The sequence below is a fragment of the Taudactylus pleione genome, unplaced genomic scaffold (genome assembly GCF_031769625.1).
Source record: "Taudactylus pleione unplaced genomic scaffold, aTauple2 ptg000251l, whole genome shotgun sequence".
In the NCBI taxonomy this organism is placed as follows: domain Eukaryota; kingdom Metazoa; phylum Chordata; class Amphibia; order Anura; family Myobatrachidae; genus Taudactylus; species Taudactylus pleione.
Window position 1 is genome coordinate 8,524,634 of NW_028284653.1, and position 19,372 is coordinate 8,544,005.

The following is a 19,372-nucleotide window of genomic DNA, read 5'->3' on the forward strand; positions in this document are numbered from 1 at the left end:
CTCTTGGAACTACAGGAGAAACTCGCCATCGCAGTCCTGTTTTTATTAATATCTCCAGATTCGTCATTTCATCACTTCATCTCTTTCTTCTCCAGATTATTCACAAAACCCCACGGCAATGGAACACTTTTGTATTCATAGGTAGCTGCACAAGGGCATCATATTCCAAATGCATCACTCTATTAGTCCAGGACCCTCCGATCCTGGAGACTCATGAACATCGTTGGGATACATACCTCTCTGGGCGAAGACACATGGGAGGCAATACGCCTCATCATATCAAAATGCTCCATTAGTGTTTCTATTAAGGAAAATTCTTATAAAAAAGGTATACACACTTGCTGGTACCTCATCCCAGGGAGTTTACATCAACTATATCCAAATACCTCTAACCTCTGCTGGAGGCAGTGTGACAAATTGGTTCCTTTTTCCACATCTGGTGGACATGTCCACATATTGCCCCCTTCTGGCCGACAGTCCAATCTCTTAAATCCTCCTTAGTCCCCCCCTTGATTCTCCACTTACTCCAGCCTCAGTGCTTCTGTGTGCTGCAGCCCGCCAATTATCCAAACACGAGAATAAATTGGTCCTACATATCTCCTGTGCCGCTAAATATCAAGTTGCCAGGTCTTAGAATCAATTATATCCTCCAACAGCATCTGGTTTGTGGCCAAAATGGAGTACATAACAAACCTCAAGGACACCACGGTGGACAAGATTATTGCAGGATGGTCTCCATGGTATGGGTCTCAGGGTGCATCTCCTCCTGGCCTTTCCTAATCAACTGCACTGTTTCCTCCAGACCCTCCCCAAATCTCCTCTTCTTTTCCCCTTTTTTCGTTTCTTTCCCCAGCTCGCTTCCCTCCCATTCCCATATCTTATTTCTATTATTGATAATTTTCTATTACTCTCTCTATTATATTTTCTTTTTTTCCCTTCCTTTCTTGATTAGGATTACTCTTCCCATCGAGTTTTTCAAAGACCTACCATATCTACCCTTAAGCTCTTATAGAAACGATATTTGATTAATTTTCTTTTTTGTGTGTTTTATTTTCACTTTCATCCTAGTAACAGTTATTAATGCTGACAAGTTATTGCATGTTACGTTTTCTAGTTAAGTATGTTTTTTTTCTCCGTTTAGATTTTTTATGATCTAATTTGTCACTTAATATTTATCGGTGATTGATCTTTCCTATTTCTGTATAACTAGTACTGATTTTTCAAATAAAATAAGATACAAAAAAAATAAAAAAAAATAATAAATAATAATGTGTGATCTCTTTGGCAAATGTCCTGTCCGCCTTTCTAACTACTGATTTCACCTATATACAGTGGCGGCTCCCACCTTATATAGAGAAGGGGCTGCCCGTCTATCGTCCAATATAAATAGAAATGTCCACTGCAAAATGTGCCAACAATCAAACTATAAACTAGGGAAAAATGTGCATGTGCACAAAACTTGACATCTGGGGACTGGATCGGCTGCAGGCCCTAGAATTCAGGTAGCGCTGGCGTACTCAACGCAGAAGTGGCTTTCTATTGGAAGCTCTTTCTGCTAATGACAGCCCAGTGTGTAACTAGCAAGAGTGTGCTTCAAATGGGAAGTCTGACAGCTGCCAGTGCAATGACCAGGAGACTGTGGGTTGTGGAGGATTTTACTGGGTGGAGCTGCAGCCCATAGGTACAATTCTCCATTGCCTGTATATCTTAATTGTTATTCTCCTTTGTCCTCTTTTTTTAAAGTAATTTCTTACACTAATAACTTTTTCACTTTGTATTGTAGGGGAAGGAGGGGCTAGTTGTCACAGGGGCAAGTTGTTACAATGAATCTAAAACCACACCCATGTCGCAAAACGTGTGACTGGGAACAAGTTTGAAAATGTTAGTCAGTGCTCAGCGAAATGACGCTAACGCATACATGTTTATTAAAGGGTACCTAAACAAACTCGTTTTTCTTGTTACAAAATAATATTTTTCACCTAGATTTGACGTCGTATCTTGGCTGGACTGTTAAAGGTAAGGATTTTTCATTTATTTTGTTAGAAAAACAGCCCATTAGTGTATTTATTATCATCGTTCTAGTCGTGAATTGAAGTACAGAAATCGAACTATGGCCATCTTGGTTATCTGACGTCACTTGGGGAAAGTTGTTAAACTATATTGGGGGCGAGGATTTCCCTTGCCTAGGGGCGGAACAGCATGCCGCCTCCCCCGCGCACTGCACTTGAGTAGTAGGCCTTTTTTTTTTTTACCGGAGGGAGAGTGACGTCGATGTGAGCAGGGGGGGGGGGGCGGAGCTACACGGACAGAGCAGAGCTGCTATCAAAACCTGGCCAGGAGTGGGTCCAGTTTATTGCATGTAAAGGGCGGGCTCATATTGATTGCATAAGAGGTGATGCAGTAACATTTACTTGCACTAATTGCGATTCAGAAATCAGCAGGGAAGACTATGAGTAATGTGTGTCATTGACTATATACCAAATATTTGCCAAATGTGATCTTGTGATAAACGTACAAAGTTTTCTAATGAACACTTTTTATATTAAGATTTTGCATAGATTTCATCAGTAACAATTTACCCCAACCCCGTAACAACTTACCCCTGTCGGGGGCAGATTGTTATGATTATTTTTGTTCTGAAAAACATGGTTTTTCATTGTTAATAATAATTATTGGATGTAACTTACATCCAATATAAATAGAAGAAAATACTGTTTTGTTTGTAAATCTGTTTGATTGTGATTAAAGAATGAGACATTTGAATTTCTGTATATTTATTTGTAACAACTAGCCCAGTATTCCCCTACTATTAATTTATATATTATTTTCCTGGTCAGGTTTTTGTCACCTTACTTTTTTGGGTATTTTTTTTTAACTTTCAAAAAAAACAAAAAACTAATTTTAATAAAAGAAATATCCAGGTACAGTGAAAATACAACACAATATAAAGTGCAGAAGACTTATAGTTCAGAACATAGTACATTACTACATATACACACCATACAAAGTAGCTTCGGCTGAACCCAAAATGTATATTGTTGCTTTTGGTAAGGGAAAGAGATGATGGCATGAGGGAAGAGAACTTACAATCTTTAGAGAAAACAAACATAAGGGGAAGAGGAGTAAGTAGGTGTGCTAGAAACAGTTGAAAGGCTTTAATAATGAAATTAGATTTGAGAGCCCATTTCAAGCTTTGAAGAAAGGAGAAGATTCAGATATGGAGAGGGAGAGTTACAGTGTTCGTGAACACCACTGGTGAAATCCTAGAGACAGGAATGGGAAGAGGCAATCCGTTGGGAAGAAAAATGGCAGATGTTGGTAGAAAGAAATGGGTTCCGGTAGTGTGAAGGGAGTGGAAATTAGAGATGTAGGAGGGAGAATATGGAGTAAGTTAGTGTGAGAAGTTTGAATTAGGCTCTATAAGGGTAGGGGAGCCAGAGTAGGGCCTGGCGCAGAATGGAGGTAGAAGTTGTTTGGTTAGAGAGAAAGATTAACTGACCAGCAGCTTAGAATAAGGATTGAAGGAGAGCAAAACATAACTCAGCTGAGCCAGATAAGAGATTGCAATAGTCCAGTCGAGAGATGATCAGTGAGTGGGTGACTGTCTTTGTAGCCTCCAAGTTGATAAAAATATGATTTTCTTACCTGTTAAAACCTTTGCTCTGTGTCCATGGGGGGACACTAGAAACCATGGGTATCGTGCATCATAGAGACAAAGCTTTGCCTTAGCAGCACAGGCTCCTCCTCCAATCTACCCCACCTCTGCCTGCAGTAGCCAGTTAACCGCAAGCTCAAGAAGAGGGATTAGTTGAGATGAGGAAAGAAAAACTAAAAAAAAAACATGCATACAGAAAAATGCACACGTGTGAACTCTACTTGTGTAGGGACCAAAACCCTTAGAAAGCACGGGGCACAAAGGACGGAGTCCAGTGTCCCCCATGGAGACTCCAAGAAGAGAATTTAAACAGGCAAAATCACAAAAATCCTATTTCCTCATGGGGACACAGGAAACCATGGGATGTCCCAAAGCTGTTCAGTTAAAAGGAGGAAACGTTCCTGTGCTGCACTGAGGACTAGCATCCCTAGAGGCGAAGGTGTCAAAATGGTAGAACCGAATAAAGATATGATCATAGAACAAGGTAGCAGCCAGCCAGAGTTGCTCAGCAGAAGCAGCATGCCTGGCCGCCCAGGAATTCACCACAGAGTGGAAAAGGCATGAACAAGTGTCGGAAAAGCCTGTTAGCTAAGGTGTAAGCCTGTTTGATCACTGAATGGACAAAAAGGAAGAGAGTCTTCCACGTAAGTCAGCAAAGATCCACAGCATTCAGAGGCTCAAAAAGGGGAGACTAAAGAGCCCGAAGTACCAGAAGCAAGTCCCATGGCTCCCCCGGAGAAAGGAAGGGTTGTTGAATATGGAGAACCCCTAAAGAAAGGTTTGCACAGCTGGCAGAAGTGCAATCTTGCGCTAAAAAAGAACCGAAAGGCTGATACTTGAACCTTCAAGGAGAAAAAGGCAAAGGCCCATATTCAGGCTTTCCTGTAAAAAGGAGAAAACTCGAGAAAGGTAAAACACAGTTGGAGTAAGCTGCCTAACAGAGCATCAGATAAAATATGCCCACCACACCAGGCAATATATCCTGGCAGAAACAGGCTTTCTGGCCAAAAGCATAGTACGGACGAGTCAGAAAAGCCTTTAAAAAGGATAGTCAATAGCCACCCCACCAAAGCTAGCCAAGCGGGGTCTGGGTGTAGGCAAGGGGGGAGTCGGCAAAGGTGCTGCTACTGACAGCCATCCGATAACAGCATACTAGTGTTCCCGCTAAGCTGTTTTAGCGGGGCAGAGCACGGAGCCTTGCTCTATTTTAAAAGGGTAAAATGCAGCCTGCCCTTTTAGCGGCTTCCCGCTAAGAACAGCCTGCCCTGTACATTCCCCACCCGCGGGTGGAAAAAGTTTGGTGAATAGATCCCGTGAATAACAATTTAACCCAGCACTCTCATGCACAGATGGACAGACACCCAACGCATCCATAGGAGTGACCGAACCATAGCCTGTAAAGATAAGAAAACCAGAGTCGGAATTCAAGAGGGTCCCCAGATGGAGTATCTGTCGGGAGGGAGGGAGTAAAACTGGATTTTCTCCAGTTATGACCCAGGCATTTGACTGCAAAAAAACTGAACTGTCAAAAGAATCTAGTCTTGAAGAACTGTCTCGAACAAGGCTACATGAAGTAATTCATCCAGATGGTGCAGGAACAGTATACGTCACTGTCGGTGGGCGACCGCCATCACAGTCATCATTTCCGTGAGCTCGAGGAGCAGTTGACATGCCAAATGGTAGGGCCCCAAATTGGAAAAGATTCCAGCAGACCGCAAAACAAAGAAAGTGTTAGTGGCCCTCCCGAATGGGGATGTATAGAAAGGTATCCTTGATATCCAGGGACGTTATGAAATCCCCTTGCTCCAAGGCCTAAATGGTAGACCTGAAAGACTCCATTCTGAACTGTGGAACTCTGAGGAAGACATTGAGAAATTTAAAATTTAGAATAGGGCGGAATCAGCCATCCGGCTTTTGAACGAGAAACAGGTTAATGTACAAGCCGTTCCCTCTTTTAGGGGGGAGGGACGTGGACGTTAACTATCACTGCGGAGACCATGAGGGATTGGAATGACTCCTTTAAAGCGACTGCTTTTGTGATGTCGACCGTCAAGCACACCGTGAAAAATTGGTTGGCGAATGTTCATTTAAATGCAAAACATAACCCAGAGGCTACGATGATGCTGACCCTGGAGTCAAAAAGTTGTCTGAACCATGCCCAAGAAAGAAGCCAGCCTCCTAACTTGAGGACCCCCATGTGGTAGACGGCCGCAAATTTGACAGCTGGCTTTCCTGGCTGACTACATCCTGACCAGGACTTGCCACCCCTAAATTGGGGGCCTTTGGATCTGTATGAAGATCAACCTCTTGGTTTGACATGTGGAAGAAAGGACCAAACGGAAGAGGCCCTAGGCTTAGGGTTGCGGAGGGAAGGAAAAAATAAATAAATACCAGTCTTGGACGCTGCCACAGCTGCAATAATCTTATCCAGTTCCAGTCCAAAGAGAACATCTTTATTAATTGACAGCGATTTTAGAGCCTTTTTGGACTATGTGTCAGAGCGCCAGGATAGGCGCCAGAGAGCTCGTCTGGCAGACAATAAAAGCTGAAATCTTACAGGAAAGGATGCCAGAATCAATTTCCGCCTCCCCAGATAGGACGAGGCTTCCTTCATGTTGTCAAAGAAGGCAACCTAGGTCGCAACAAAAGCTGGTTGCAAGACCGCTTCAGCACTTGAAATGAGGAGATGGAGACCTCTTGCGGACAGCCTATAGCAGGGGGTGCACCAAAGGGTGGGGAAGGAGATAACTGGGATAACATCCCCCCAGCTGACCCAGAGGGAACCTGTTAGCGCCGCTCGCAACGCCCTGGTTTCATTACAGTCCCTGGTAGTCTAGTGTGGACACTGAACTTGACGCAAGTTGAGCCAGCCCCGTCGGCAGCCTCCCACATTGACGGGAGATCGCCACTGCGCTGCAGGATGCCTCTTACCTCATCAGGGCCAAAAACAGGATTTTCGTCATCCAGGACAAGGCAGTAATTTGCCCCGTCCCCCTAAAAAAAAAAAAAAAAACCCAAAAGGAGGACGTTTTTCTTCACACAACGATGCCGTGCAAACTCCCAAAAAGGGTGTTTGGTTTCGTGACACAGTAATACCCCTTGTAACACATTATGCCACTCAAGCCCAGCTCCCTCCATGTGCCACTAGAGCCCAGCTCCCCCCCCCCCCCCTTCCTCCCCAAGTGTCACTCCAACCTAAGTCCATACAAACTTACCTTCTTGGGCTTCTGCTCCTCTTTTAAACAATCTCCTCAGTGAGGACGCTGCACGTGGGGCCGCACGCTGACTCCAGAGACTCTTCTCTGTATGGGTTAAAACCACCAGTACTGCCTACCCATAAATCCACTGTGGCTGACATATTAGTTTAACCTACGTCACATGTCATGAAGTAGGCATGTCCGGGTGTCAGGCATGTGTGGTCTGCTGCTGCTGCCATGGAAACCAGGAGTGATTTCTGGGAAGCTTGCCAGGTACCAGTATGCATCCTGGTCCCTGCCGAAGCATAGCAACCCCCCTCACCTTTCCCCTTTGCAATCCTTACTCATGGCCCTAACATCACGGATTCTCCGGCCGCAGCTATGTTTGGTGATTGGCTGCCGCTTGATCTGGTAGCCAGGGAGCTCATGGTGCGCTCTTCGGGAGACCATACCAGTTTTACCGCCAGCCATCCAATATGATGTATAAATGAATGATAGAAGACAAGCAATAACCTTTACTGCTCCAAAGGCAGCCAGAAAAACGTGCCCAGTTACTGGGGAACAAAGAGAAAACTGTCTTCAGCAGGCAGAGGTGGGGTATAGGGGGGAGGAGGAACCTGTGCTGCTGAGGCAAAGCTTTACCTCTTTGGTGCCCAGACTCCTCAGCTCACCCTATACCCATGGTTTCCACTGTTCACCATAGATGTCTGAGAAAGGGTCTCATGGAGATATTTTGAAGGGTTTGAAGGAGAGGTTAGAATTGAGCAAAACTCCTAGACTTTGCTGGATAGACCAGATAGTGTGGTTACCGATAGTGAGAATGAAGGAGGAGAGGGGTCTGGTTTGGTATGGACAGCAAAGAGCTTAGCTTTAGTTAGTCAAACCCTATGTAACTCAAACATTAAAACAGTGACAAAACCCTACGGATGTTAAGTGGTTTATATTCTCCTTCACCTTATATATTCCTTAATTTTTTTTATAGAGAAAAAAGGAAACTTTTTGTTGGGGGCACTCGTGTTATGAAAATTTTAATTTTATTACTTTCCTATAAATATTCTAATCCAACTTACAAAATTTAATTGAAAAAACAATATTTATCAAATAGTATTAAATAATGAGAAGAATATTCTTCACAGTATAAATGTGGACATGTATTTCATCATTTGTGATCTCTCACATACTTTATGCTCTCTGAACATCACAATTGTGCACATACCATTATCATGTAAAGATATAAATCATTGGTGTCAGGGCAACATTCCTTTAAAAGAGAGAGAGATACAGTAGACGCAGCTTTCTGTGGTAACCTTCTCCTAAACTGGGTAACTTGTATCAATTAATGCTACATGTATCCATATCCAGAAACACCGTAATAAACAAACATTCTTGTTAAAGAGAGGATAATAAATTCTCAAACTTATCTCCTTAAAGAACCAAAGTGATCCTCTTATCGGGAATCCTTTACCAGCTTTAGTAAATCTACCCCTGCAAATCAGAATTAAACTAGCATAGGACACCCACTTATCCCTTTCACCAGTAACAATAGAAAGGGAAAAAATGTTTTTATACTGAAAGTGTAGTTATTATAGGTTTTCCTAGGGCTGGTGCAAGATACACATAGAATTACTGTAATAATTACGATGATGTTGGGTTCGGGATTTATAAAATATAGATCTAAGAATTCTTTACACCTTTACTTTCCCCAACAGGGACTCCAACAAACCTAAGTATCTGATTTTAGGCAATCCACAGTGATAGAGTGTAATGCTGCTAAGTATTTTACACATAATAATGACATGACTGAATGATCTGCATATTGATGGCAGCTGTACTGAAATGCATAGGGACTGCTACAGCAATAGAATCTCTCATGGAAGCACGCTCTTACTTGATAAAGCATTCTTGCCAGCTGCATGATAAGCTATGATATACTTCTTTCCATCCCGATCCTCAGTTTTAGTTTCCAGTCCAGGAAATAAACCTTTTACAGCTTGATGAATGATTGTCCTCTTCTCTTTGGTGTCATCAACAACCTGAATGAAATCACACATTCAAAATAGATCATAGCAAACACACTCAACTGTAAAATGTTGTTACTTGTCATGCCAGTGTAGAAAGCCATTGAACCGTAAAAAGCATTTCCGTTATATAGGTTTGTAAACCTTTCACGCAACCTATGAAGCATTAGGTTTCTGTATAATTGGGCTGATTCAGAATTGCCCGCAACACTGTTTCACGGACACATCTTGGTGGTGGACCAGACTCAAATACAAACAGCAGTTTTACCTTAAGTTAGGTACACACTGCAATATATCGTCCGTTCAACGTCGATATATCACAAGTACGTCGGAGTATGTGTACCCCTGATATGTCTGAATTACGTTGTTCACAGACATATTGCCTCAGCTCTGCAGCACAGCAGATGGCCGATATATCTGGAGATATATCGGAGCAACTGGCTGTGTGTATGGGCGGTCAGCCAACCGCCCATCCGAACATTTGCTGCAGGAACCGCTGGTGACTGACAGCTCACTTGGGCCGGCAAACTGAAATGCCCACCTAGTTGTGATGTCAGGGAACACACATCAAGCGGCCAATTGGTAAGTCTGTATAGCTTACCTGATCGGTCATTGTGTTGGCGGAACTGTTGGCATAGTGTCTACCAAGCTTAACTCTAAGGGAATAAAAGTCGTAAATATCATACAGCTCCTCCCTGATCTTTTATCTTTTTGTGTTGTTTTTTTAAGTAGAAAGTCAACAATACCTTTCCTTATTTTTTTTTTATTTTTTTTAATTGAGTATTGTTTTATTAAATTTTATACACATGCGCACAAGTAAAATAAAAAACAAAGAAATTTACAAACACATAATTGCATATTCATGATGTATACCACTTATTTTAAAAGTAACGTGAAATCATTAACTACAATATTTAAGTATTTTCCATATTCGTATTATAACAGTTTTGACATCAGCCACTATAAACATTTAAATATACCTATATATTATAAATGTTCCAAAATACATGAGGAAAAAAAAAAAAAAATAAATGTTATCTTTTTTTACCTCATTTTACCATTACTAGGGTTACACCCCTAGCCTCAACAAATATATAAATAGAAAATGTAGTAATCTCAACTTCAGCTGCTTCCCAAAATTATTCTTGTATATACATAACTTATAATATCCAGTAGGATTCCATACTACAGTATCCAATTATTAATAGTCCAATATAACAGACCAAGATCAAGTCAGTTAAGGTGACTTACAAGCATAAGTAGATTTATGACACCTGCCCCATATGCGGCCAAATTTCATCTCTGCTTTGCAGCAAATAGACACATTTTTCATTTTTAACAGTAATTCGAACCAAGGACAGCCAAGCATTATAATCTGGTCCCATAGAAGCCATCCACGACCTCGCCAAACACACCTTGGCTAACGTACATATGTTAATATACTGCCTTGTGTATCTATCTACTACTTCACCATCCAGTGAGCCTAAACAGCATGTTATTGGCATAACTAGTGTGGGAGAAATACCAGTATTTGACAAAAAGTTAATAACAACCCAAAAAAATGCTAACCACTAAGCATTCCCACAGAAGGTGCCAGAAGGTAATTCTACTTGTTTTACATTTAGGGCACATATCAGATACTCTACCCCCAAAATTCATCAAACAAACTGGCGTTAAATAAGTATGGCGTAGTATAAACAATTGGATCTGCTGAAATTAAATTTATCCCAATCTGTATCCCTCTAATAGGGCCTAAATATCTTCCCACTTTACTCTTAGATATGGTAAACCATCACTATCGTAAGATGATAATATAAAGGAATATGAATAGGATAGTTTTACAGGGACCTAGAGCTAAAAGGAACAGATTTAAAAAGGGTAAGTTTGAATCGGAGGACCACCTGAAAATTGAGTTTCAAGAGCATGCCGTAGTTGTAAATACCTGTTGAAATAGGCTTCTCCAAGCTATATAAAAGTTTTAAGAACAGACTTATCATAACTGACCCAATGTAGCTACACCCTTATCACCCTTGGCTGTAAAGAAGCCAATTCATGTTATAACCAATAACTGAACAAGGAAGTGTCTGGATCCAATCCCGTAAACTTCAATATACTAGAAACAGATTTTCATATTTTAATAGCTTGTAATAACAACGGAGGACCATTTCGTTTAAGCGGAGATGAATAAATAGGAAAAACCTATTAAACCAGTAAATCATGTAAGGCATCTGGGGATTCATCTTGAAGACATTATTTTAGATGTGCCATCTGTGCTGCATAACGCCAAAATCTGAAGGTAGGAAGGGCCAAACCCCCCATAGACCTTGATCTGGTTGAGACCGCTAATTAAATTCGAGGTCAACGACTCACCCAGACCAATGATGACAGGATGCTATTTAATTGTCTAAACCACAGGTTCTCAAACTCGGTCCTCAGGATCCCAAACAGTGCATGTTTTGCAGGTCTCCTCACATAATTACTAGTGATATAATTAGCTGCACCTGTAGATCTTTTAAAATGTGTCAGTGAGTAATGAATACAACTGTGCACCTGCTGGGTGACCTGCAACAAGTGAACTGTGTGGGGTCCTGAGGACAGAGTTTGAGAACCACTGGTCTAAACCATGCATCTGGGATAAAAGCTTGAGAGTTTTCCTTATTTCAAGCAAAGGGTGATGGTAGCTTTAATCCTCAAAAAGATCTTTTATATAATGATCCCCACAGCATAATTAAATGTGATGTAACTAGAACACTTATAAAAACACAAACGAGAACAGTAGTGCAATACCTTCAAGCATACATAATTTAAAGGTTTCATTACTCCAAAGGACCCACATTTAGGATATAAAAATGAGAGTTATGGTAAGAACTTACCTTTGTTAACTCTCTTTCTTCGAAGTCCATAGGGTCCACAGGGAGACATTGGGGTATAGCTGGATCTGGATCCTGGGCACCACACAGTTAAAAGCTTTGCTCCCAGGATACACTGGAACCATCCTCCTCTATACCCCACCCCCGAGCCACAGGCACCTCAGTTGGTAAATAGCCAAGGCCGGAGGAGGAAATTACACTCACAGAAAAGGAGACAGAAAACCGGTGATTAGTACAAGAGCCCATATGAAGCCAGGAGCGTCAGGGCAGGTGCCCTGTGGAAAGAGAGTTAACAAAAGGTAAGACCACCATAACCCATTTTCTTCTTCAGGGTACATAGGCTCCACAGGGAGACCTTGGGGATGTCCCAAAGCAGAACTTTTAAGGGACGCTCCTGAGCTGAGAGGAGAATCCGGCGCCCAAAAGGAAGCATCCTGAGAGGCAAAGGTGTCAAATGCATAGAACCTCAGAAAAGTCTGGATGGAAGACCACGTGGCCGCCTTACAGAGCTGAATAGCCGAGGTGCCACAGCGAGCTGCCCACAAGGGGCCCACAGACCGAGTAGAATGAGCTTTCATAGAAGCCGGAACAGGCAAACCTGCCTGTGTGTAAGCCTCTGAAATAGTCATATGAAGCCATCTAGCCAATGTTTGTTTGTTGGCTGGCCATCCCTTCTTGTGAAAACCAAAGAGCACAGACCGAGTAGAATGAGCTTTCACAGAAGCCGGAACAGGCAAACCTGCCTGTGTGAAAGCCTCTGAAATAGTCATATGAAGCCATCTAGCCAATGTTTGTTTGTTGGCTGGCCATCCCTTCTTGTGAAAACCAAAGAGCACAGACCGAGTAGAATGAGCTTTCACAGAAGCCGGAACAGGCAAACCTGCCTGTGTGTAAGCCTCTGAAATAGTCATATGAAGCCATCTAGCCAATGTTTGTTTGTTGGCTGGCCATCCCTTCTTGTGAAAACCAAAGAGCACAGACCGAGTAGAATGAGCTTTCACAGAAGCCGGAACAGGCAAACCTGCCTGTGTGAAAGCCTCTGAAATAGTCATATGAAGCCATCTAGCCAATGTTTGTTTGTTGGCTGGCCATCCCTTCTTGTGAAAACCAAAGCGCACAAATTAGGAGTCCTATTTCCAAAGGGAACTGGTCCAGTTCACATAAATCCGGAAAGCACGGACCGTATCCAATGAGGCCTCACCTGCCGAGAGGTCTGGTGACTGAAAGGCCGGGACAATAATTTCCTGATTTTTATGGAAATTAGAAACCACCTTAGGAAGAAACTCAGGGAGAGTGTGAAGCACAGCCTTATCCTGGTGAAAAATCAGAAGGGGAGGACGACAGGAGAGTGCCCCCAATTCTGAAACCCTCCTGGCAGATGCAATTATCAGAAGAAAAGAGAGTCTTAGCCGTTAACCACTTAATCTCCACCACATCTAGTGGTTCAAAAGGAGGGCTCGCCAAATCCAAAGGCGCCACTGGGGGGACAAAAGGAGGTTGAATCCGTAGAACACCCTGGATAAAGGTGCGGATATCCGGGAGCGGAGTTATCCTTTGTTGGAATCACACAGAGTGCAGAGACATGCACTTTCAACGTGGCCAGACGTAGGCAGAGGCCAGATTGGATGCTAATATTCTGGAAATACAAAACACTTGAGGGTCGTAATCCCGAGTGAGACACGACTGAAAATAAGTATGCCACACTATGTGGTATATCCTGGCTGAGGCAGGCTTAAGTGCTCGAAGCATCGTGCTGATGACAGAGTTAGAGAATCCCTTGGACCTTAAGATGGATGTCTCAAGAGCTACGACGTCAAAGACAGATGACCTAGGTCCGGGTACAGGCAAGGACCCTGAGACAACAGGTACGGACGTTGAGGCAGCAGGAACGGAGTATCGATGGAGAGACTCTGAGGATCCGAGTACCAATGACGTCTGGGCCAAAGCTGGAGCCACCAGCAGGACCTTGCCTCCGTCTTGCTTAAACTTCCAAAGAACTCGAGGAAGCAGGGTGTTACGTTAAGGGTTATTTGTGGACCCGGGGTGGTAGCAGGAGCGATCACAGAAGCAGATTTGTAAATAAAACTAGGATTTTTAATAAGTGCTCGAGTAGACATATAATGTGGCAGTAAATAAAAGTCCAGGAAAATATAAATGTGCACAAGAGTTCTGTGGTGGGAGCAAAAGGGTTAATGTCCAGGTAGAAACAATTAGAGCAGTCCAGGTGTGCAGGTAGTGAAACTGAAAATAAACAAGCCAGGTTTGCAGATAGTGAACTGAAGTGCAGGATGTCAGCAGGCTCAGGCACTCAGGTATGGGCAAGGGTGATGGAGGTAGCGGGGTAGTCCAGTGGGAACTAGGAGCTGACAGGCAGACTGGCAGACAGCGGATTCACAGGAACAGGAAAGCACAGAGAACTCCCTCTCAGCTAGGCTGAGATACACGTTGCACTGGCAAAGAAGGAAGGCACTGACCCTTCCTAAATACCCCATGCCGTGCTGTTACTGGAAGGAGGGAACATGTGACTCACCAGGATTGGCCAGCCGCATCACATGGCCAGAAGGCAAGATGGCGGCGCCCATGCCAAACGGAATGGAGACGCCGCCAGGCCTTACCAGCGCCGAGTGACAACAGGCCCGCACAACAACGCGCGCAGCCAAAGCCCCCCGCCAGACACCAGCTCCGCCACCAGACAGCCCGCGCCACAATGACCTCACAGGTAACACTCGCCTAGCGCCATGCTGAAATACCCTGGCCGTGACAGTGGGATACTGGAGGAAACAGGTACGCAAACTGGAAGGTCCACCTCACTGACAGAGCGTACACTAAGCTAGCTTCGGCATCCCTTGTTCTGGACCCGTAAACTGGCAACTTCTGATTGAGACGGGAGGCCATGAGTTCCACCTCTGGGAGACAAGAATTTGTCCGCTAGGAGTTGAAACACCTCTTGGTGAAGAGACCTATCCCCAGGATGCACGTCGTGTCGGCTGAGGAAGTCCACTTCCCAATTGAGGACTCCCGGAATGAACACTGCCTAGATGGCCGGAAAGTGACACTTTGCCCAAGTCAGGATGCATGACACTTCTGTCATTGCTGCCCGACTTCTAGTGCCTCCCTGATGGTTGATGTAAGCCACATTGGTGGCGTTGTCAGACTGAGTCTGCGCGGCTTATCCGTGAAGAACATGTCTTGTCATCCTGAGGGCCCTGTACACAGCCCGTAGGTAAAAAAATGATGATTGAAAGGACCGATTTGTCTGCTGTCCAACGGCCCTAAAACGAGTGCGGGACGGTCTCTGTGCCCCAACCCCGAAGACTGGCGTCCGTTGTCAGTAGTACCCAGTCGGTGATCCAAAAGGGACGACCCTTGGTGAGATGAGCTGTCTGTAGCCACCAAGACAGAAACAGACGCACCTTCGGAGAAAGCACCAGCGTCTGAGTCCCGATCCGGTGGGGTAATTCGTTCCACTTGAATAGTATCAGCCCCTGCAGGGGACATGAATGGAACTGGGCATATTCCACCATGTCAAATTTGGACACCATGAATCCTAAAACCTGCATCGCCGAGTGTACCAACACCTGGCGACTGGGCAGGCAACTGGGCACCCGCAGTTGCAGAGAGATCTTTTCTGGAGTCAGAAAAATCCTCTGCTGATGAGAATCCAGAGAGGCTCCCAAATGAACCATCATCTGTGAGGGAATTAGGGAGGGTTTTTTCCAATTGATCTGCCACCCGTGCGCTTGTAGACAAGCGATCGTCGTCAGGTGCAAGTGTTGCTGAAGTACCTCTGGAGAGCCCACCAACAACAGGAGGTCATCTAGGTACAGCAGGAGTCGTATACTCTGACTCCGTAGGTGGGCTGCCATGACAGCCATAATTTTTGTAAATAACCTTGGATCCGTGGAGACGCCAAAGGGCAGTGCCCAAAACTGGAAGTGTTGTTGCAGTATAGCAAACTGCAGATAACGCTGGTGGGAAGGCATTATGGGGACATGTAGGTATGCATCCTGAATGTCCAGTGATACCATTGTAATCCCCAGGTTCCATAGCCAGTATGATGGATCATAAAGTTTCCATCCTGAACCTCGGCACTCTGAGGAACTTGTTTAGAGATTTGAGGTTGAGGATAGGCCGATGAGACCCATTCGGCTTTTGGACCAGAACAGAGTAGAGTAGTAACCAGTCCAGCACAGAGTTTGTGGAACTGGAAAATAACCCCTGCTTTCAGCAAGGACTCTATGGCTTCCTGAATCTGCAAGGCCTTGGTCTTGTCTAGAGGAGTGCTCGTGCACAAAAACTGGTGGGTAGGTCTTTGGCGAAATGAGAGGGCGTACCCCTGAGAGACCACTTCTTTTACCCAAGCATCCTTGGTGGTGTGACACCAGTACTGGGCGAACTGAAGAAGTTGGCTTCCCACCCTGGGATCCCCAAGAGGGAGGCCCATCCCATCAGGCTCAGGGTTTATCTTCTGAGTTGGAAGTAGGGTGTCTGGCACTCAAGCGCCTGTTTCTTAGGTTTAGAGGTCAACTTAGCCGCTGACTATCTAGGGAAAGACTGTCCTTTGGGCTTTCCTTGAAAATGAAAGGACCGAAAGGAAGAGGTTCTAGCCTTTGAAGGCGCACATGCGGATGGCAGAAAAGCTGATATAGATTTTGCCAGTGTGTCCACAATTTTGTCCAGGTCTGGACCAAACAATATCTACCCATTGAAGGGCAAGGCCTCCAGGCCATTTTTGGAATCAGCATTCGCCATCCAGGAGCGTAACCACAAGGAGTGGCAAGCAGACAAGGCTGCGTCCGTGACTCTAGAGGTCAGTAAGCTGGCAACCAAAGCAGCCTCACCAATATAGACGGCTGCATCCCTCATGTGGCCCACTAGAGACCTTTGAGCCTCAGGGGCCTCCTCGGGATAGGTGTCTTCCAGCACATTTGCCCAGCTCTCAATGGCCTTAGCCACAGCTCCCGAGAGAGAGTAAATCGATTTCAGGCACGTCTCTACCTTCCGGTATGTAGAATCCTTCAGAGAAGAAATGGAAGGCATAGGCAGAGTAGCACTCTTAGTCAGACGAGTACCATAAGAATCTACTGCAGGTGGCGATTTCCACTTCTTGCAATGACCCTCAGGGAACGGATAACATGAGGCCAAACGCTTTTGAGGTCGATACCTCTTAACAGGCGATTGCCAGGCCTCCGACATGTGGTCTGCCAGCTGGTCAGAGAGGGAAAACTGCCCAAATCACCTTTGCCTGTCTAAACTCCGGGTATTTGGATTTAGGGGCAGGAACGTCATCCTCTATATCTAATATGGATCGGACCGCCCTTACTAATATGCTGGAACATTAATAGCTGATTTAGGTTCCACAACCTGTGCAGGGGAATCTAAATCAGACACTTCAGTCACTTCCACAAATGTACCTAAGCGCCAACCAATCAGAGACACAAAAATTCAAATATCGGTGCAGCAGCAAATATGGAGGTAATTGCCAACCTCGCTAAAGGAGACAAAGGAAAAAAGTTTACTGCGCTCCAATATTGTTGTAGGAACACAAGGAGAACACAAATCAAGTATTCAAAATTTAATTATATAAAAAAAAAAAACAACACACACAGTAGCAATGTAATTGAGCATAAATGAATAGATATAATAGTACACTTCACTGGTTAATGAAATTACGTAAGAATAACCATAGAAAGATAAAAAACAATTCTATAAAACATGAATTCACAGAACGGGTACAACAGGAGGAGTTGATCAGGCTCCAATAGTGTGTCCCCGATAGCAGCTGTGAAAAAACAATTCCAATTAAAACCAATAGATATACTGGAGAGCCAGTACTAGATAGGAGTAAAAACCAGGTATTAGCATAGAAAACCTGATATAGATTTATACTCTCCCTATAAGTATGTGGACCTCGGTGCTAATGGCCCCTCACTATTGGGCCAGGGGATATATCCAAATCACATAGTGTAATCAGCTGGACATGTAGCTGATATTTCAGTCTGATATTCTGTGATGAGGTAAAAAATGCTGATCCTTCGTGGTGTATTGTATAACACAAAGTATAGTCTTGTACAAAAACAATAATAGTATCAAAGCCGGTAGTGTACCTGTAAAAATGAAACAGCACAGTCACTTAGCAGCAGAAAACATAAAATAAATAGACCTTAGTCGGCTCAGTGTGGTGAACTAACAACTGACATCCAACAACAGTATATCAGAGTAGAATTCCTCTCTAATCAGAGTTATACACAGTCTGAGGAACAAATGTGACTGAGTGCTGTCCAACAATTGGGCTGGTGTCTCCTCTTGTTGGAAAGGGCTGCTGGCCGAGACCCCTGTGGACGATAGCTTTATGTGGACTCCCGTCTCAATTGGGCCAGCAATGGAAGGAATTAACAGTGTGATTGTAATCTAGCAGTATACGCTATTACCTTCCGTCTCCTATGTCAGAGCAGATGGAGGAAGCCGCTGGTGGAGGTGGCGACTGACAGCAAGGAAAAACCTCCTATCCGTTGGAGCCAGCAGGGGCACTGACAGCGGAGTCGCCAGCCGGCGGTGAAGATATAAACTCCCGTGTGTCAGAACCAGTATGCGAGCTGTTGATGGTGTAAATTCAGTGGCCGCATACGGTGGGTAACAACGCCAGCCCAAGGACTTGAGTATACAAAAAAAATCCAACTGGCTAGTGATGATCAGCAGCAAAGTTCTTCAAATATAAGGAGAGACTCCAGTATCTTAGTGTAGAGAGCAGCAACGCGTTTCGGATACTCCTGTATCCTTTTTCAACCCATGGGTGAAGACAGCACCCGCAGGCTATGAGGGCAGGGCGCTTTTTGCCCCGCTAAAACAGCCTAGAGGGAACACTAGTCTCTAATCTGAGGTGCTGTTAAGTAGCAGTTTGTGAGGCTGGTAACTCTAATGAACTTATCCTCTGCAGCAGAGGTAACTCTTGGTTTTCCTTTCCTGGGGCGGTCCTTATGAGAGCCAGTTTCATCGTAGCGTTTGATGGTTTTTGCAACTGCACTTGAGGATACATTCAAAGTACTTGAAATTTTCCATATCGACTGACCTTCGTGTCTTAAAGTAAATGATGTACTGTTGTTTCTCTTTACTGAGTTGAGATGGATTACACCAGTAGTCAAATAGTGGTGTCCACTGTGTAACTAACCCTACCTCTGCACAACACAACTGATGGTCTCAAACAAATTAAGGCAAGTAAATCCACATATTGACTCTTGACATGGCACACCTGTTAATTCAAAAACATTCCAGGAGACTACCTCATGAAGCTGATCGAGAGAATGCCAAGAGTGTGCAAAGCTGTCATCCAATCAAAAGGGGGCTACTTTGAGGAATCTAAAATATAAAACATTTTGATTTAACACTTTTTTGTTTACAACATAATTCCATATATGTTCTTTCATAGTTTAGAATTTTTTCAGTATTAATCTACTATGTTGAATGAGAAGGTGTGTCCAAACTTTTGACTGGCACTGTATGTATGCATGTATGTATGCATGCATATATAACAAGTATATGAAAGAGGGCGCTTATATTAGTTAAGAGTTTCTAAATTATATTCAGTTGTGATTAGATATATTGGAAGAGACAAATGCTTATGGAGGATTGTGC

General features: G+C 44.0%; 1 protein-coding gene across 2 annotated transcripts in view; it reads right to left on the bottom strand.

The window, feature by feature from the left end:
- Positions 1–19,372, bottom strand: part of PUS7 (pseudouridine synthase 7) — a 186,271-nt gene that overhangs the window by 97,864 nt on the left and 69,035 nt on the right. For both annotated transcript variants that reach the window (XM_088480231.1, XM_088480230.1), the window contains exon 5: positions 8,741–8,885. In XM_088480231.1, coding sequence (XP_088336357.1) covers positions 8,741–8,885 — 145 coding nt within the window. The remainder of the gene's footprint in view (positions 1–8,740; positions 8,886–19,372) is intronic.